The 20,139-nt window shown below is 46.0% G+C and overlaps 1 protein-coding gene across 1 annotated transcript in view; it reads left to right on the forward strand.

The window, feature by feature from the left end:
- PLPP4 (phospholipid phosphatase 4) overlaps window positions 1-20,139 on the forward strand; it is a 147,057-nt gene that overhangs the window by 69,434 nt on the left and 57,484 nt on the right. The window contains 3 exon segments of the mRNA NM_001206550.1: window positions 1,914-2,004; window positions 6,735-6,798; window positions 8,751-8,875. Of these exon segments, the coding sequence (NP_001193479.1) occupies window positions 1,914-2,004; window positions 6,735-6,798; window positions 8,751-8,875 (280 nt within the window).

Raw genomic sequence — 20,139 nt, forward strand, 5'->3', positions numbered from 1 at the left:
GGGTTGCTGCAGTACTGTTCACTGTTCAGTGAGCTGCTCTCTCCTCTTTGAGGGCAGTGGCTGGTCTGTAGTGCCCAAAGTGAGAGGAAACCAAAAGCCCAGGACTTCTTTGACCTTAAGCTTAACTTTAGACTTAGGTAAGATGGCGCTTCAGCCAGCACTCTCTAAACACAGAATGTGTGAATCAGAACTGATGAAGTGCTTCTCAGTCATCAGAGTCATTTGAGGTGCTTGTTACACAATGTGGATTCCAGACCTGTCCTAGAAGAGGGTCTGAGGAGCCTTGTAACAAATGCTGCAGGTGAAGAGACCCCCAGGCACTGGTGTAGACTCACAGACTTGCTGGAACTCTTCCCTCACAAGTGAGTGTTGCCTTTTTCAGTCACCTTGGGTGAATCCTCTGCTTCTCTGCTCCAGTTCTGAATCTCCTTTTGTGCAGCTGTCCTAAAACCTGGGCCACACTCTTCTGAACACCCTCCATGGCGACAGGACTTATTGATGTTAAGTTGTTCAGGGCCATGGCCAATAAGGAGGCTCATCAAGCTGGTTTCTACCGTTTGTGGTCAGAAAGGAACCAGCCTGTAAGGAGAAGGGTTTTCTCCTGTCTCATGAACTGTCTGTGAATATTGCTCCTAAAGAGGAGTTCCCAAGATGCTCTGAGCTCTCGCGGTCTGGTTCTTGCATGTCTAGGACACCTCCAATTATTTTTATAGACTGTGTGCATTTAGAGGAATTCTGGTGTTTTTTTTTAACAAAGGAAAGTATCGTCCAGCCATGCCTTAGTCCTGTTAGAAAGCCTCCTTTCCAAAAAGCAACATTGATTAGCACCCAAGTGGAGACTTCCCAAATTGTGAACACTGTTGGTTAACAGTTACCATCTCCCATGCCCACGCCTCCCACCATCGTCTGTGAGCCCAGCTGTAGACTTGTGAGATAGTTAATCCCTTTTGATTGCTATCCTGAGATGTTATAATCATAAGGATGTAACAAATATTGTATGCCAAAAAGTTCGTTCAGGTTTTTTGGTAAGACAGAATGAAACCCCCAAATGAATGAGCTTTTTGGCCAATCCAATACCTTTTTTTTTGATCATTGGAATGTTAGGGGGAAAAAGTACTAATTATAGAATGCTGAGTAAAGACTAGATATGGGAGGCAGAAAACCTGGCCTCTGAATCCCATCTTGTTACTTCCCAGCTGTGTCCTTGGGCATATCACATAGTCCCCAAGCCTGGCAAAGATTGTCACAATTTTAAGAGAGGATTTAAGAGACCCCAGTACTGGATGGTGCCCAAACATGGCTCCTGCCTCGTAGAAGGTTCAGTGATAAGAGTTGTTTGCATCTGAATCCCAACAGCTTGATTTGTTAAGTGCATACTGTACTCCTGAGTGCTTTGGTCTAGCAGAGGAAAGGGGATGGAAGAAGAGAAGAGGAGAGACTTCATGTGAAGGGACTAACCTCTGCTTTGCAGCGGAAATGAGTATTCAACCAAAGAATACCAAAGGGGAATGAATCAATAGACTCCAAGCAAATCCCACGTGTTCCCATGTGGCCAGAGCGCTGGGGATGGGAGGCCAAGGGTTCTTCCATCCCTCCACAGGGGAGGATGGGAGGATGATTACTACCAAAGATGTCACTGTAATTATAGACTCTTCTTTTCTGTTTAAAAAGCCACCACTTTAAACGTGACTCACAGCAATTACAAATCAATTATAACCCATAATCAGACCTCTGATTTTTCAAGTCTGTGGAATCTCTCAGTATAGATATAAATCCTTCTTAGTATGAGGTCAAGAGTTCAGTGAGATCATTCAACTAGTGAATCCAAAGGAAGCTAACTGGAACTAATTATCAATCTGCTCTCTGATAGCAAACTACTGCCTTCATAAGGGATTATTTGTTATTTCTTCCAGGCAATTTCTTTCCTCACACCTCTGGCTGTTATTTGTGTGGTGAAAATTATCCGGCGGACAGACAAGACTGAAATTAAGGAAGCCTTCCTAGGTAGAGTATTCCCAGTTCCTGCTTTAGGGGATGGGGCTGAACTTGATTAGATTACCAGATTTCTAAAATCTCAGTTGCACTCAACTGATTTTTCTCTTGGTCAAATTAAGCTTGGTAGACACAAGACAAGATAAACGTTTAGCCCTTTTAAAGAGCCAGTGCTTGGTAAGTAGCTCATCTGTGGGCCAGCCCATCGCCGCTGTCCCTTGTGCTGAAAATGCGTTTCGGGCTCCTCTCCAGAGCTCTGTGCTTCCTAAGCAAACTGGAAGGACAGCTCTTGGCTGTAAGGCAAAGTGAATCTGAAGCTTTGTCACCGCTGACTGTCCAACCCCACATTTGTGGCTAATAGGCCCCCATTTGGGGCAATTCAGACATCAACCACAGACTCCTGGACCAGTCACCATTGACTGGAAGCAAAAATGTGGAAAAGCAGATGTAAAATTTAATATCAGTTGGAAACAAGCTCCATAACCCATCGCCACTGTGGGGACACTTTGGCAGTTAATCAGTTGTTATTATGTAAAGAATGCTACCATCTTTGCCATTGAGTATGACATGATGCTTATAAATTCTCCCTAAGCTGAGCCATATCTGCGTGTGACAGGAGTTTGATAATTTTAAGGTTAAATCCATTTTTTTTTCCTGATCTACATATTAATCAAAAGACAAAGTAAACGACAGCATGAAGAAAAAGCAGAACTGTTTGGCTTGTTTAGCAAAATAAACTCCCCGGAAGCCAGGGTTTTAGCTTTTTGGTCATCAGGAAAACTGGATTGGGTTTCTTTTCTGACATGACGCCTTGACGTTATCCAAACCCTCACACACGCTGTGTTGTTGGTGTGTTGTGTAGGCTCACCATTCAGTAAGGTAGTAAATCTGGAATATGAGATTCTTCACTGAAGATGGTGTTTGTCAATTACTGGACTTTGAGGAAATGAAAAACATAGCAAACTAGGGTCTTCCCTGTTCTTTGTAAGGGAAGGAGGGTGGGGTGAGTTCTAGGGTATGCAGAGCAGTGGAAGGATTGGGACCGTTTCTGACATAGCCAGGCTTTGGTTAGGCTCTGTGTAGTTGAAAAGAACAGAATTCCTCTCAAATTGGATTGAATAAATTAGAGGTTTGGTTATAGGACTATAACAAGCAATCTTACAGAACTTCAAGAATCAGAGGGAAACCCTCATGGGGATGGAATAGGGATCCAGGCCAAGAGGGGTGGAGGCGCCCTGTCAGTTTATGCCCCCTCTTCTCTGTGATGCGTCCTTCCTCTCCTCTCATTCCCTGCCTCAGTCTCCTGTGAAGATGTTATCTCTGCTGCCTGCATCTTGGTCTGTGTGAGGCTTGGGCTTGCAGTGGCGGGTGCCCCTGCCCCACGCCTGTGTGACTGCTCAGCTCCAGTGCCACCTCCCAGTGTCACTGCGTCTTGTGGTCCAGACTTCCCAGGCGGAGACTCTGGACTTGACTCAAATCTCAAGCCTGGATGCAAAAGTCCCGAGTCTCTGGCCAGCCTGTGGATGCTCTGCTTGAAGACAGATGTGTTCCCCAGGCTGCTCACCTGAGGTTTCAGGCTCTGGTCATCACATGGTCTCTGTCTCTTCAGCTGAGGTGATGGAAAGGTCAGGTTTTCCAGGAAGGGTGTAGGTGCCCTCCCTCTTGAGGCTCAAGCAGCTGTGTCAGCATTTGGACGGATACTACTGTGGTTCCCAAATGTCCCATTGGGAGCCCCTCTCAGCTGACCTGGAAATCTTTTTGCCTCACTTGTTATTCTAGCTGTTCCCCTGACACTGAGTCCCGAGATGTATGGCTGTGAGTAGGAACTGTCTTTCATGGTTTCAGTTATAATTTACTGGCTGCTTTTGGAGCTGGGAGATTGTTATGGCCTTGAGGAGCTTACAGTTACTTTCTCTAGACCTTTTCATTCTCAGCTAAATCTCCCTTAGGATGACACTTCAAAATTGTACACCATACCTGGCCTGTTAACAGAGAAGGTGGAGTTAATTGGATATTCTGTTTGCCTAAATAAATGAGAGGCTGCCTTGTAAAAATGATGAAGAACCTCCCTTTGCACACAATTAAAAAAAAAAGTTACCACTTTTAGGAAGTCTTGGAAGGGGCTGGAGGGAATGATCTTTCAAAACCAAGGACAGAAAGCTAGGTGTAGCTTTTTCTCCATTATCTGGAATTCAGGACTTTCTCAGTGAGGGTGGTTTGGTCTGAGGTCCCTTCTTTACCCAGGCGTCTTCAGCAGACCTGGACCCTAAGAACGCCCCTGAGATGCCTGTCCACAGCAGCCCACTCTGTGCATCTGTTCGTGTGCAAGTAAGGCTCGCCGCACCCAGGGATTTGGCTGCAGAACGGCCAAGTTGGTGTTAATAGAAAACCCTGTTTCTGAAGGACTGCAATGTTGAGTTCCCAACAACAACAAAAGTTACAGCAACAAAAGCCCTCTAATCCTCTGGGGTTGCTTGTAAGCAGGAGCGCCCTCAATACAGGCCACTTGCAGGCCAACTCACATGACACATTGATTTGCATTTCTTTATCAGAACACAGTCTGGCTTGTCTTTCTGACTCTCCTCTCAACCCCAGTGCAGTGCCGTGGGATGCTGTTGATGCACCCCTTATGAGCCAGATGCCTTGGGTCCTTGTTAATCGACAAGCCAGCCCCCCATGGTTGGGGTCATTCATTTTCTGCTCGTCCAGCCTTTCATGCCTCTACTCTCAGCCCAGCCTTCCCTGTGGCATCAGTGAGAGGTCCCCTGTCTGGGTCCCCTGGAGGTTATGCTATGCAGAAGAACGTAATAATTGGTTTACTTTACTTCCAGAAGGCTGTGACGCTTTCCACCCAGATCCTCGCTCTCTTCTGTCTCCTTCAGGCTTTTGGATCAGAGAGGGAAGCTGCCAGCTGTTGGTGCTTCCATCACAGCCACACCTTTTCTAGCTCAGCCACTTGAAGCTTTTCAGAGAATTGCTCTGCGCTATAGTAAACCCAGCCAGGGCAGAGGCTGGGGACGTGTATGGTGTTCTGGATTGATGACATGGTCTCTGAACTTCCCCAAGGGCACTGGGAGGTCAGCTGGTGATGCTTGTTCCTGAAGACCTTTTCTGTGCAGAGGCCTTGCCAGGACCAGGAGGAGAAGGAGTTCAGCCCCGCTGGGGAAACACAGCAGTGAGCCTGTGCTGGGCCAGCCCTACCAAGAAAAGACCCCTGTCATCTCAGGGCAATCTCACAGTCTGTTAACTGTCATGGCTTTGGGAGAATCCTGCAGCAATGATGGCCCAGGGAATTCTCCCTCCTCTCTGCAAAGGAAACCTCTCAGCAGTGCTCCAAGCTTGTGAGAGAGAAGGGAAGCCAGCATTTTAGGAAGGAAGGATCTGTGCGTGCAGAGTGTAATCAGCAGATCTCTCCAAGTTCCTCCATGCTTGCCTCCAGGTTACACCGCGTTGCATGCTAGGTGTTTTAATGGTGGTCTGGTGCTGCTGACTCATGCCCCACTCTGCACCCAGGGGGCCCATCCCTCCTTTCCAGCTACTGTAATGTGGCCCATCCTCTGCTCTGGGGACTAGTTTCCCTTTGACAGAGGTGCTCATTTGAACTGGTCCCTCCCATTCTCTCTGCTTCCCCGTGACTTGATACAAGCAGGTGGGTTTTTGTCTCTATCTCAGTGGCCTGTGCCCTGGGTGACTGTGCTGACTGTTCACAGTCCTTTCATTTGTAGAATAACACATTTGTCTCCCCATGATCATGAACTGCTCCAGGCAGCTCCTTCCCGAAAGTGGCCCTCCACCGCTGTTTCCTTACATAAGTCTCAGCTAGTATCGAACAGTTAATACTTGCCAAAGGGAAATGGTAACTCACATGCTTTATTACTCGACAAAGCAACAGAACAGGACATCGATAGGTTTTTATTGCTTATGCAAAGCATTTGACCTTCCATCGCATTGACTTGCCTTTTGTGTAGTCTTGATAAACACAAGAGAGAGATGCAGGGGCCTTGCAGGGAAAACTCCATGACTCATTTCACCTGCATCCTTTGGACAATCTGTGCTTCATCCAGCAAAGTCCTTCCAAGCTGCTTAGAGAAATTCCCCAGGCTGTCTATTTGTGAAGAATGTCATCCAGAAGTGCCTACTGGTTTAGGTGGCAGAAAGAACCACCTGGGCAAACCTTTTCAAACACCAGTAATGAGGTATTGAGACACTTCACCTTCTTAGAAGTAGTGATTTGTTTGATAACAAGTGGACAGCTGTCAGCAGGGGACAGGTCAACAAGGAGGTGATGCCTGAGTGGGCACGCCAGTATGCAAAGGGATTCCTGCAGCTGCTCTGATTAGAATTATGTCTGAGAAGGTTGCCAGAAGGAAATAAAATGTTATGTTTCTTGCTACCAGTAAAAGAAATTCTACATGCTGTAGTATTAAATCTGTTCTATCAGGTCAGAACATGATACATGGGCTTCTCTATGATACTGAAAATTTCAGTCTAGGAGGAGAGATAAATTTCATGTCCTAGGGGCTTGGAATTTTATGAACTTTCAGTCTCCAAAGTCCAGTTCTAATTATGTTTTACTCTAGCCACTCAAACTTCCCTCCTTTTTAAAAAGCATTGGTTCATATTTCTATGGTCATAAATTAAATAGTGTGATGGAAAAGTAATGATGATAATGATGGTACTGATGATAATTTTGATTTGAGAGCCAGCTGGTTATTTTTCTGTTTGTTGGTTTTGTTTTGTAGCCGTGTCCTTGGCTCTTGCTTTGAATGGAGTCTGCACAAACACTATTAAATTGATAGTGGGAAGGTAAGTTCCAAAAAGAAACAAGCAGTGACTTAGTTTCAAGGTCAGCCGTGTAGAAACCTTGGCCACAGGAAACTGGATGGGACAGATTGGAGCTCATCTGGTTTTCCTTAAATTGTTGTCCTTCTGGGGTTTCTGTCCTCAACTCAGATCTTTCCACTCCTTTGAATGATAAACTCACTACTTCAGTAAGCATGACATCAATAGTAAAGAAGTATCTAATGACTGTACTTTCTTGGGGACCAATGTCAAGAAAGCCATTTCCAGCCCACTGGTATTCCAGGGCCTCACCAGACACCCACTCACTTATCAGTTTTGGCATCCAAAAAATAGATAATCTTGCTTATTTATCATTGTCTCTGGGATAAGCAATATGGATTAGTATTTGAGCTGTGACTCATGACACATTTCTCTTACCCTCCTGGGAGATGATTTCTATTTTCTGTTTATCTTGCCTTCTCCCCCAAATGCTCTGGAAATGAGCTAGTCTCTGTAGAGAAAAACAGTCAAAAGATCTGAGTTCGAGACCTGACTTAGGCCCTGACTAGCTGTTGGCCTTGGACAGGTTGGTTTCCCTCTCGGAACCTCAGTATTTAGCAATCAGGTACTTGGTGTGCAGTCCTGGTCAGGTAATGAGGGGGCAGAAGATGGATATAGATTGGTCAGCAAGTGGCCTTGGGCTGCATTGTCCTTCCAACTTTCTGTGCTTAGAGTTGCTGAGGGCCCAATGAAATGCTGATTCCCAGGTCCTCTCTGAGGCTCTGGTTCAGTAGGTGAATAGCCACACTTAAAGACACACATAGGGGAGAAACAGCACACCAACAGTTCTGATAGATTATTGATAATTGATATGTTATAGATACTGATAGATTGTTATTGGGCCCAGATCCCAGAGCTGGAGGACCAGTGAGCCCTTAGAGTTCACAGTGAGAACCATATGAACTGTAACCCAGTGTGTGCAGAAAAGGGGGGCTGTGTTTATAGTATTAGAAAAACCTTGTCCATGGCAGGCATCTGGCAGAGTTAGTTGAATTCATGTGAAGAATTCACCATCACTCATCACAGTGAGAATCCACACTTGAGTGAAGTGGACACGTGGGGTGTGGTGTGTAGGTGCAGGAATCCAATTGCCAGGGTTCAGAGCTTGTCTTTGCCACTTACTGGTTGTGTGTGACCCTGGGCAGGAGTGTGATCTTTCTAAGCTTTCATTTTCACACGTGTGAAATGAAGGAAGTTCCAGGACCTGCCCCAGGGTTGTCATAAAAATCATACAGTGTGACCCATGGGTGGTACTTAGTGCTGGGTCTGGTATGCAGTTAAGTACTAAGTACATGTTAGCCATGATTATGGCAGTTGACTTGGCCTCGGGACCAGCTTGTCCCCTACTTCCTTCCCCCACAACCTGGACCAAGAGCTGGGCTGGTGACTGTGTGCCAAAGCTTAGAACTGAGTTTTCAGGTCTTCTCAGTGAAACCTGCTCTTTAAGGAAGTGTAGGCAGTTGGCCATCAGATTCAAGATACAGGGCCATGAGGAGCCTGGAGGCTTGGATCCTGGTAGCAGCCTCCAAGCAGTGGAGCCATAGATGGAGCTGTGGCTCCATCTTTATTTCACCACCGCCATGCTCAGGTGGCTCCCGGAAGTCATCTCTCTTGACCCTCAGTACCTTACTTTTGGGTAGGTATTGATATCCCTCTTTTACAGATGTGGAGACTGAGGGTGGCTATGTGACTACCTAAGTCATAAAACTAGTAAGTGGCAGAGTGGGAGTTCCAGCCCAGATCTTTCTGACCCTGAAGCCTGAGCTTTGCCTAAGCCCACGGTGTCTTCCGGTGGGGGCTGCGGTGTTGATGGCAGAAGAAGGAACTGGGGCAGCAGCAGGGGTCGGCGGGGTCAGCTGGGGTTTGTTTGTGATGGCAGCGTTTTATATTGAAACTGTCCATGGTGTCTTTTGTAGACCTCGCCCCGATTTCTTTTACCGCTGCTTTCCAGATGGAGTGATGAACTCGGAAATGCACTGCACCGGTGACCCCGACCTGGTGTCCGAGGGCCGCAAAAGCTTCCCCAGCATCCATTCCTCCTGTAAGTTCCCTGCTTGGGAGACTCTGATTCCTAGGTCATGTCTCCTGATCACTCTTTTTGGGAATTTATGTAAAGGGAAAAGTATTGATCCTTGAATGTCAAGTGTAGTTCACTTTTCTTCACTGTAGGGCGGTTGTCTTAGAAACAAGACATTCCCCAGGAAGAAATAAGCCTGAGGCCAAGACTCTGGAGTTTACAAAACATTGTATGTGTGGCTCCTGTCAACTCAGCAGGGTGAAACTTGCGACACTTTACCCTTTGGCAGTAGCCATTCAGGATGCTGACAGTCAAGGGAATTAACCGTGTTCCCCGGGACCGTATGCCTTTCAGCTCAGTGTCCTCGCTAGGTTACCCCTTCAATGAAAGTTTGTGTGTGTGTGTGTGTGTGTGTGTGTGTGTGTATATGTGTGTACTGTACCAACATATAGCATATATGTGTATATATATACATGTACATACACGCCGTCACCCCTAATATATAGTCTGATTATAGGTATGTAAGCTGGGACTTCCCTGGTGACTCAGACAGTAAAGCATCTGCCTACAATGTGGGAGACCCGGGTTCAGTCCCTGGGTGGGGAAGATCCCCTGGAGAAGGAAATGGCAACCCACTCCAGTACTCTTGCCTGGAAAATCCCATGGACGGAGGAGCCTGGCAGGCTACAGTCCATGGGGTCGCAAAGAGTCGGACACACTGAGCGACTTCACTTTCACTTTCTTTCAAGCTGGGACCAGCCTTAAACTAAATAATGTGAACCAGGTGCAGTGTGGTGTAGTGGAGAGTACGCAGGTCTTCAAAGTGTGACAAATCCTGGCTATGCAGATACGAACTGTGACTTAACCTCTCTGTGCCTCAATTCCTGCTGTGTAGACTGGGAATGATAAGGCCTCCACTGTTAGTTGGAGTGAGGGTTAAAATAAGTGATGGTGACCACTGACATTTCTGGAGCATCACCATGCCAAAATGTTTCAGTGCATTATCTTATTTAATCCACTCCATGAATGTCAAGTACTTGGTATCATGCTTTAAATGAACCAAGTTATCCATGTCAGAGTGTCCTGGTCACATCTTCTTTCATTCCATCAGTGTTTACCGAGTGAGTCAGGTGCCAGACATTGTGACAGGTGCTGGGGACATGGAGATAAATGAGCCACAGCTCGTGTCCTGGGGAGTCCGTAGGCAGTGGCAGGCTGTGTATTTAGGTTGGTGATTCTGAAATCCTTGGAGAGGAACCAGGTCCCCAGGTGACCACTTGGGAGAGGACTGGCCGCTCTTATGACTTGAAGTCCTTGATTCCCCACAGGTTGGATCGTTGTTGACCTTGGCCAAGCCTGTTACCCTCATCCTTTTTCTTTTTTCTAAGTAGCTAATACACACCCTGATAATGGCTGGACCAAGGAGTAACTGGATGGCCTTTCCTGCAGAGTGGTAGTTGGCCATTTTTGCTCAGATTCACTGGAGATTAGGGCTTGTCAGCAATATCGGGGTGCCTGGCACTCTGAGTGACTCTCCGTTGGCCTGTGCCACAGCCCTGCCAGGTCCGGTTGTCCCTACTGTGTGCATAGGGACAGCGAGGCTTAGACAGACTCAGAAGATTATTCAAGGACACTAGCTGACCTCCCTGCCAGCCTCTAATGTGATAGTGTCTTGGGCTTTTGGTGGTTAAACAACAAATACAACAAGGTATTCACACTTTGGCCACCTGATGCGAAGCACTGACTCATTGGAAAAGACCCTGATGCTGGGAAAGATTGAAGGCAGGAGGAAAAGGGAAAGACAGAGGATGAGATGGTGGGCTGGCATCACCGACTCGATGGACATGAGTTTGAGCAAGTTCCGGGAGTTGGTGATGGACAGGGAAGCCTGGCGTGCTGCATTACATTGTGTTGCAAAGAGTTGGACGTGACTGAGTGACTGAACTGATTCACAGTCCATGTTCATTTAAATAAATAACTCTTTTTCTCCCCTAGTTTATTGGAGACTTTAGTGGGTTGAATAATGACACCAAAAAAAAATTTGTCTAGATCCTAGCCCACAGGACCTGTGAATGTGACTTTATTTGGGGAAAAAAAGCCTTTGTAGATATAGTTAAGGATCTCAACATGAGTTCATCCTGGCTTTAGGGTGGGCTGTAAATCCTAGGATAGATGCCCTTATAAGAGAAAGGCAGAGGAATATTGAGACTTAGAGATATGAGGAAGGAGGTCACGTGAAGATGGAGGCAAGAATTGAAGTGATATAGTCGAAAGCCAGGAGAAGGCAATAGCACCCCACTCCAGTACTCTTGCCTGGAAAATCCCATGGACAGAGGAGCCTGGTAGGCTGCAGTCCATGGGGTTGCAAAGAGTCAGACATGACTGAGCGACTTCACTTTCACTTTTCACTTTCATGCATTGGAGAAGGAAATGGCAACCCACTCCAGTGTTCTTGCCTGGAGAATCCCAGGGACAGGGGAGCCTGGTGGGCTGCCGTCTATGGGGTCGCACAGAGTCGGACACGACTGAAGCGACTTAGCAGCAGCAGCAGCAGTCGCAAGCCAAGGAACCCTGGAGCCACTAGAAGCTGGACGAGGCAGGAAGGAGTCTCCCTTGAAGCCTTCAGAGGGGCTGGGGACCTGCCAGCACCTTAATATGGAACTTCTGGTCTCCAGAACTGGGAGAGAATACATTTCTTTCATTTTCAGCCCCCAAGTTTGTGATAATTTGTCACAGTGTTATCCATCAGGCTTCTTGGCCTTCCCCAGTCAATAGGAATTGACTGGAGGCCAGACAAGAAACTGGCAAGTTTACTGGGGGCCCTACTGCAGCAAGGGAGAGCGAGAACAAGCAACAGGTTTCCCTTAATCCTTGAGCAGGGGGCAAGCCTGCTCCTTATATGGGGTGAGGGCAGGGGTGTGTCCGGGGATCAGGCCGAAGGGGTGGCTTAGGTGTTTTGCCCACCCCTTAGGTGGTGGTGTGTGCAGTACCCTGCCTTTGCTCCCAACGCTCTGTGCTCCAGGCTCCTCAAAAGTGGCCAATGGATTTCTTGGTCTCTTTGTATCTTTTGTCCAGAATTTGCCCCACCTGCGTGTGTACACAGTTACTTTTAGTCCCATACAGTTTCTTTGTATTTTGTTGCTCAAGGAGAAGTGTGTCCAGGTGCAAGCATCGCAGCACTGCAGCCAAAGGTCCCAGGTCCTCAGCCTCTCTCAACAGCAGCCCTGAGTAAAGAAGGAGGAGACTTAGACAACACTTCCTGGTTAACAGAGCAGGTCTGGCTTCAGAGCCTTGGAGGTGGGGGAGGGGAGATTGACAGAACATGCGTTCCTGAGGTTAATATGGCCAGGGGCACAGCATGCATGAAGGCTTAGGGTTCATGGTGCTTCTAGGCTCTAGTCGTTCCTGGTATTTATGGTCGAGCATCTGTTTGGAATAATCACTTTAGTTGGAGGAAGGCCTGCTATATTGATTTTCTGTCTCCTTGTTATCAGGAATTCCCCGGGTGGTATTTTTTAGATGTACCTGGGATAGTATTCACCGGGGCCGGCTTCCATCTGCTTTTCATCTGTATCCTTGCGGGGTCACTCAAGTTCTCTGCAGTTTCTGGTCTCTCAGAGATTTGGTGCTGAGCTTTAAAGGGTTCAAAAGTCATTAGCAGTAAGAAGTGAAACCCTTTGGGGAAATTTTCATCCTGGTTTTCAAATGGTTATCTGAGGACTGCAGCACAGTTTTCTATCTACCGTTGCATCTGAACTCGGGAAGGAAATAGCTCTCACGTGAATGACTCAAGCTAGGAGACTGCTGGATTGCAGAGTAGAGGTCAGGACCCTCAGAAGTTTCTTTTAGAGGCACACCCCTGCCTTGTCAAATGCATTTCCTGATGGATCTGCCCACCAGCTGCCTTGTCCAATGGGAGGCTGATGTCCCTTCTGTGCTCGACAAGCTTTCTGACAGAGGCTATTACTATCTTTTGCTTAAGACTTCACTTTCATGCATTGGAGGAGGAAATGGCAACCCACTCCAGTGTTCTTGCCTGGAGAATCCCAGGGACGGCGGAGCCTGGTGGGCTGCTGTCTATGGGGTCGCACAGAGTTGGACACGACTGAAGCGACTTAGCAGCAGCAGCTTAAGATGTGCTTAAAATGTTACAGATTTTTACTGTTTGGCTGACAGGATCCTTCCCAGCCTCTAGGCTTTCGGTGAGTATTTTCCTCTGCTCTTTTTTATGACAGATCAGTGGTTGCCTTGCAGGCAGCTGCCGTATCCACTTAGAAAACCATCAGTGCCGCTTTCCGGCTTTCTTACTGTAGCTGATAGGACACCTGGTGTGACTCATTGCTCCCCAGAGGAGGTGGTGGACCTCAGAAGGGTGACCTCAGTGGACTCCCGTTTTGAGACACAGGCTCTTTCTCCCTTCTTATTTATCCATTTTTGTGGATTACACTTGAGTGAGTGGACCCAGGGGTTCTGGACCAACGGATCTCCGGAGACGAATCCCCCATTCTGGGTAAACATGGGTTTGCTTCTGCTCTGTTCACAGATAATTGGTGACTGGAAGGTAGTCGACGCCCACATGTCATCCGCAGAACAGTTGGTTTTATTTGAACAGAAGAACAAACACTAATGTCTTTTGGAAACCAAAGATCTTTTCCTTGGTTTACCACAAGCAGTCAAACAGCACTGCCCTGAAGGGCTCGTGTGACAACCTTTCAGCACATAGCGTGACCGTGGCAGCCATGTCAGAGGACTGGCTGTGTGAGGCACAGCTTCAAAGAGCGAGTGATTTCCTTCAGAGTTTTGAGAAGCTTGGGGTTTAAAGTGGAGAAAGGCGATGAACTGTCTTTCATCACATTATCTCAGCTTTTGATTGGGTGTTGTTTCAACTTGCAGAAAGAGGATAGATTTCAGAGACAAAAATTGGAAAAAAAAAAAAAAAACACCCTATTATTACCAAGTCAAGGTATTAAGAAACTTTTTTCTATAAAATGGAGGGAATGAATAAGGTGATACTGTATTCCGGGCTTGGCAAATGACAGCATGTGCACTGCCTGTTTTTGTAAATAAAGTTTTATTGGAACACAGAGGTGCCCATCACTTACATATTGTGTGTGGAGGCTTTTACTTTATAATGGCAGAGTTGGTAGTTGCAGAAGAGACCTGGCCCTCAAAACTACAAGCATATTGCCCATATTCCAAACAAATAGTATTAAAAAGCATTACTTCAGGGTTCCTGGTGGGGGACCGAAGAATAGGCCAAGCACAGAGGAGTTTTAGGACAGTGAAACGGCTTTATATGACACTATACTGGTGGATGCTTGTCACTGTATTATGCATTTGTCGAAACCCATAGACTATACAGCATCAAGAGTGAACCCTAATCAAACTGTGGACTTTGGGTGATTCTGATGTGTAAGTGTAGGTTCGTCAATTGTGACAGCTGTTGGAGGATGTTGATAATGAAGGATGCTGTGAAGGTCGGGGTTGGGGTAGGGGGAACTTAGCATCTATAGGAAGTCTCTGTACCTTTTAAAATTTGCTGTATACCTAATGCTGGTCTCAGAAACTAAGGTCTAGGAAAAAGGTGTTAGTAAAGCAAGACCAGTGCACTTGAATTGTGCACACAGACGTTTCATTTTTAAAGAACTCCGCTATGGAATAAAAAGGAGGCATTTACAGGGTGGTGGTGGTGTTCAGTCACTAAGTCGTGAAGGATAATCAGTGCTTATGGGATGCATTCTTTACATGACAGACAGAATTTCAAGACCTGACTGGTGGTGATTTAACTCTTCTCGGGCACTCAGTGTTTTGCAGGCACAGTCTTGCTCTTGAGGAGGGCACAGGTGCTCTGAAATGGCCCTGTCCTGTCTGGGGTCAAGGCCAATGCCAGGCACTTTCCACAGTGCTCTGGGTTTGGGGAGCTGGGAATTCCAGTGCAGGGACAGGGACAGCCTCTGGAGGTAAAGCCCTTTCTTCTGTCATTTCCCAGGAGAGCACACATGAGCAGGTGTTTGGGGTCTTTTATGTTTGAAGTATCTTTATGCTACCCTCCAGCTGAGTGTAGAATTCTAGGTTGAAAATCAGTTCTGTGCAGGATTCTAGTTTACTGTGTGATTCAGAGAGACCCTATGACATTCCCCTCTTTCATCTTGCTTTTCTCTTTCTCTCTCTGGAACTTCTTAGGAGGCTTTATCTCTGGTCGTCTGAAGTTTCACAATGATGTGCCTTCCTGGGATTTTTTTTTCTTTATATTTATTGTTCTGGTCTCTCAGTAGGTCCTTCTACTCTGGAACTTTGTGTCACTTCCTCTGTATTCCGTTTCTTTTCTCTGGATCCTGTGTTAGGCAGGTGTTGAATCTCCTGGGTTGATTTTATCTTTTAATTTTATTTCCTACTATCTTTCTCTTTGTGTTTTTGTTCATCTCTCTAGGAGAGTTTAAAAATTTTATTTACCAACCCTTCTATTGAATTTTATTATGAATTTTGTATTTTTAATTTCCAAGAGCTCTTTCCTGAACTCTGATTTAACAAAAAAATAACATCAGGTTCTTTTTCTCACGGGTATACTCTCTTTTCTCTTTGACTGCAGACGTCATCTGCTCCTCACCTTCTCTTGATCTGCATGTTTTTGGTATCTAGCTTTCCTTACATATCTGGCAGTCTTCCGCTGGATGTTCTTATCTAAGGTGGGAGTGCTGAAGCTAACTGGACAGAGTCCGTTAAGTGGGCTCCGCTGAAGAGTGGGAGGGAAGCGAGCTGGGGCTTCACTGGTTGGCCCTGAGTGCTAGCTTCTGGCCTTTACTTAGAGGCTATTCTTTTCACTGGCGGGAACTCCCCTCCCCTGCCCTCCCCAGTCTCTGGCCGGGTGTATATGAACCTGGCATTCTGCAAGCCAAGCCCAGGGGCTTGCTTTCTCACAGGTTACCTTGCAGACTTTCCCTAAGCCCCCCTGTTTTCAGCCTGATTGTTTAGCCTTTTTCTCCATTTGACTGCTTTTTCCAAGCCCAGAGCCTTGGATGGTTAAACCTTCTACCTTCTTCAAGAGTTGAGGAGGTGACAGTTTACTGGTTCGAAGATGAGGTGGGGACCTGGAAAGTTCAGCTGCTCTCTGGGGACTTCCCACCTACTTTCCTGTCCAGCCCACATCTGACCCCTGCCCTCTGCAGTACCTCTGCCTCCAGTTCAAACATTTGCAGGGCCCCTCCTGGTGAATTAGGGCTTCTCATGGGCATCACCATCCACAGGACCACGTGGAGATGTGCCTTTCCTCTCTGAGTCAGCATCTGCTCTGCCAGCTTCTTCCCACCCTCGTATATCGTGGGGTGGTGTTGAGGTGCTTTTCGTTTTATCGAAGATAGAATTCGTCTCCCTCTTTGCATAGTCAGGGTTCTCAGGAGAAACAACCAATAGGATGTGTGTATGTACAGAGGGAGACGAACAGTTATTTTAAGGAATTGGCTTGTGAGATCATGAGCACTGGCAGGTTGGAAATTTGGTTAGGATTTCAAGGTTGCAGTCTCCTTTTTTATTGTTTATTTATTGTGACTGTGTTGGGTCTTAGTTGGGACTTCCCTGGTGGCTCAGAGGTCAAAGCGTCTGCCCGCAATGCGGGAGACCTGGGTTCGATCCCTGGGTCAGGAAGATTCCCCTGGAGAAGGAAATGGCAACCCACTCCAGTATTCTTGCCTGGAGAATCCCATGGACAGAGGAGCCTGGTGGGCTACAGTCCATGGGATCGCAAACAGTCGGATGCGACTGAGCGACTTCACTTCCACTTTCACATTGGGTCTTAGTTGCGGCATGCAGGCTCTCTAGTTGTGGTGCGTGGACTCCAGAGCACGCAGGCTCAGTGGCTGTCCTGCAGTATGTGAGATCTTAGTTCTCCAACCAGGGATCAAACCTGCATCTCCTGCATCGGAAGGCTGATTCTTAACCACTGGACCAGCAGGGAAATCCCTGTGTTGCAGTCTTGAGGTAGAATTTCTTGCTTGGGAAACCTCAGTCTTTGCTCCTAAGGCCTTGAACTAATTGAATGAGGTACACTCATATTATGTAGGGTGAGCTCCTTAATTTAAAGTCAACTGATAGTAAACACTTGTCACATCTAAAATATGTCTTTGAAGCAACTTCCAGACTGATGTTTGACCAAACATCTGGGCACTATGGCCTAGCCAAGCTGATACACAAAATTAGTCATCACTCTCTTATTCCTTCCTTCCCTTATCATTTTCAATTCAGGAATACCTTGGTAATGTTCTGATGCCTTAGTGCGGGGGTACCGTATGTTAGAAGATTCTCATATAACCTCAGTGTTATTTTGATGACAAGAGTCCTGGTGAGTGTCCTACTCTTGTAGGACAAGAGTCCTACAAAGGGTCTTTGTAGGCTGAGTGTCTGGGAGTTTGCTTTTGTGGAACAAATCTAAAGGGTTTGTAAATATGGATTGAAAAATTATCATAAGATATCATCTATGCTAAGCAGCCAGGTTTAACTCCATCAAGCATGAATATTTAATGTTATAAACCAGCTGGTTTTTGGAGTGGTTAGACAGACTTTTGCATAAAGATACAGGAAATAGAAGAGCAGAATAAAATGCAAGATTCGTTTGTTTTGGATCATTTAATGAAATGAAATTGCTGTCCAGGGATTTTGCTGCTAGATGGGAAGCTTGAAAAAGACCATCTTCTTCTTTTAAAAATGGTATATGGCAAAACCAATACAATATTGTAAAGTTAAAAAATAAAATAAAAAAAAATAGTAAAAAAAATAAAAATAAAAATGGTATGAAATGACATGGGCTGATTGAGTCATGTTCAACCAGGACAAACTGGTGGTCACTTATCTGAGGTCAGTTTGATTTGTGTGGTTTACCTTCTAAGTGACAAATGAGAGCTTCCAAATTCATTGTCCTGTCATGGGACATCATCATACTTGGCAAGAGCCTCTCCTAGGTTTTTTCACCTAAATTTGCATTATCTTTTATCTTAAACTTCCAAGACAGTTTCAGAGGTTCTGGGAAGCAACTGTGCTTATTTTGCAACTTTTTCATCATTGAAATGAAGACCCCCCTGAATACTGAAAAGTCTTGCTTTGGGGATACCAAATCCTTGGAGGAAATAGTTGGCTTTAAAAAGAATCAGACCTCTTTATGGGGTGATGTTTTTCAATCTTTTTTTTTTTTTCATTATCACCCATCCTCATTTTTGTAGGCTTCCCCTTCAACTAACCCTAACCCTCAACTTCTCTTCTCTACCATGAAATATTAATTCCACTGATATATTGTATTAATATTATGGCTGTTTGGAGGGCCACAAAAAATTGTAATATCTAGAATTTTCTCATCTCCCCAAGAATCAATTTTTGTCCCCTTGGGGGGATACCACTCTAATGGCAGAAAGTGAAGAGGAACTAAAGAGCTTCTTGATGAGGGTGAAGGAAGAGAGTGAAAGAGCCAGCTTAAAACTAAATATTGAAAAATCCAGGATCATGACATCTGATCCCATTCAGTTCAGTTCAGTCGCTCAGTCGTGTTCGACTCTTTGCGACCCCATGAATCACAGCACGCCAGGCCTCCCTGTCCATCATCAGCTCCCGGAATTCACCCAGACTCACGTCCATCGAGTCAGTGATGCCATCCAGCCATCTCATCCTCTGTCGTCCCCTTCTCCTCCTGCCCCCAATCCCTCCCAGCATCAGAGTCTTCTCCAGTGAGTCAACTCTTCGCATGAGGTGGCCAAAGTACTGGAGTTTCAGCTTTAGCATCATTCCTTCCAAAGAAATCCCAGGGCTGATCTCCTTCAGAATGGACTGGTTGGATCTCCTTGCAGGCCAAGGGACTCTCAAGACTCTTCTCCAACACCACAGTTCAAAAGCATCAATTCTTCGGCGCTCAGCTTTCTTCACAGTCCAACTCTCACATCCATACATGACCACAGGAAAAACCATAGCCTTGACTAGACAAACCTTTGTTGGCAAAGTAATGTCTTGGCTTTGGAATATGCTATCTAGGTTGGTCATAACTTTCCCATTACTGATCCCATTACTGCATGACAAATAGAAGGGGAAAAGGTGGAAGTAGTGACGGATTTCCTCTTCTTGGGCTCCAAAATCACTCCAGATGGTGACTGCAGCCATGAAATCAGAAGACGTTTGCTTCTTGGCAGGAAAGCTATGACAATCCTAGACAGTGTGTTGAAAAGCAGAGACATTACTCAGCTGACAAAGGTTCCTATAGTTAAGGCTATGGTCTTCCCAGTGGTCATATATAGTTGTGTGAGCCGGACCATAAAGAAGGCAGAGAGCCAAAGAATTTATTCCTTTCAACTGTGGTGCTAGAGAAGACTCCTGAGAGTCTGATGGACAGCAGGGAGATCAAACCAGTCAATGTTAAGGGAAATCAACCCTGAATACTCACTGGAAGGACTAATGCTGAAGCTGAAACTCGAGTATTTTGGTCACATGATGCGAACAGCTGACTAACTGAAAAAGTCCCTGATGCTGGGAAAGACTAAGGGCAGAAAGAGAAGAGGACATCAGAGAATGAGATGGCTAGATGGCATCACCGATGCAATGGACGTGAACTTGGGCAAACTCTGGGAAATGGTGAGGAGTGGGGAGGCCTAGCGTGCTGCAGTCCATGGGGTCTCAACGAGTCGGACACGACTGGGCAACTGAACAATGAGGGCTACGTGGTCTTGGTTGGGAATGAGTATTCCTGGGCAGTAGTTCTCAACTGGACAATTTTGCCCCCTAGGGGATATTAGCAAAGTCCAGAGACATTTGTGGTTGTCACAAGGGCATGTGACATGTGGCATCTCCTCCGTCGAGGCCAGGGATGCTGCCAAACTTCCTACAGTGCAGAGGACAGTCCTCACGACACAGAAGGATCCAGCCCCAAATGTCAATGATGTCTAGGCTGAGAGCCCCATTCTAAGATAATTAGGCAAATATACGGAAGAAAGTTATCTTTCACATGTTAAATTCATCCACTCTTCAGGTTCTTGGTCTGAATAAATAGAGTAGTTTTAGAAATGGTTACTGTTTAATTAATTAAAAATACTCTCCCTCAAAGACTTGGCTCTCCATTTGACTTCCATGAAAAAAAAGATCATGGTCAGATTAAAGGTTGTAATTAAAGCCTAATGCCTTTTTATTTCTTTCTTTTTAAATTTTTTATTATGAAGAAATTCAGACATATAAAAGAAAACAGAGCTAATGAATCCCCACATGCTTCAAGTACAAGAGTCTGCCCTTCTTCCTTCCTGTTTTTGTCTGCCCACTTCCTACCA

The sequence above is a fragment of the Bos taurus genome, chromosome 26 (genome assembly GCF_002263795.3).
Source record: "Bos taurus isolate L1 Dominette 01449 registration number 42190680 breed Hereford chromosome 26, ARS-UCD2.0, whole genome shotgun sequence".
Taxonomy (NCBI): Eukaryota; Metazoa; Chordata; class Mammalia; order Artiodactyla; family Bovidae; genus Bos; species Bos taurus.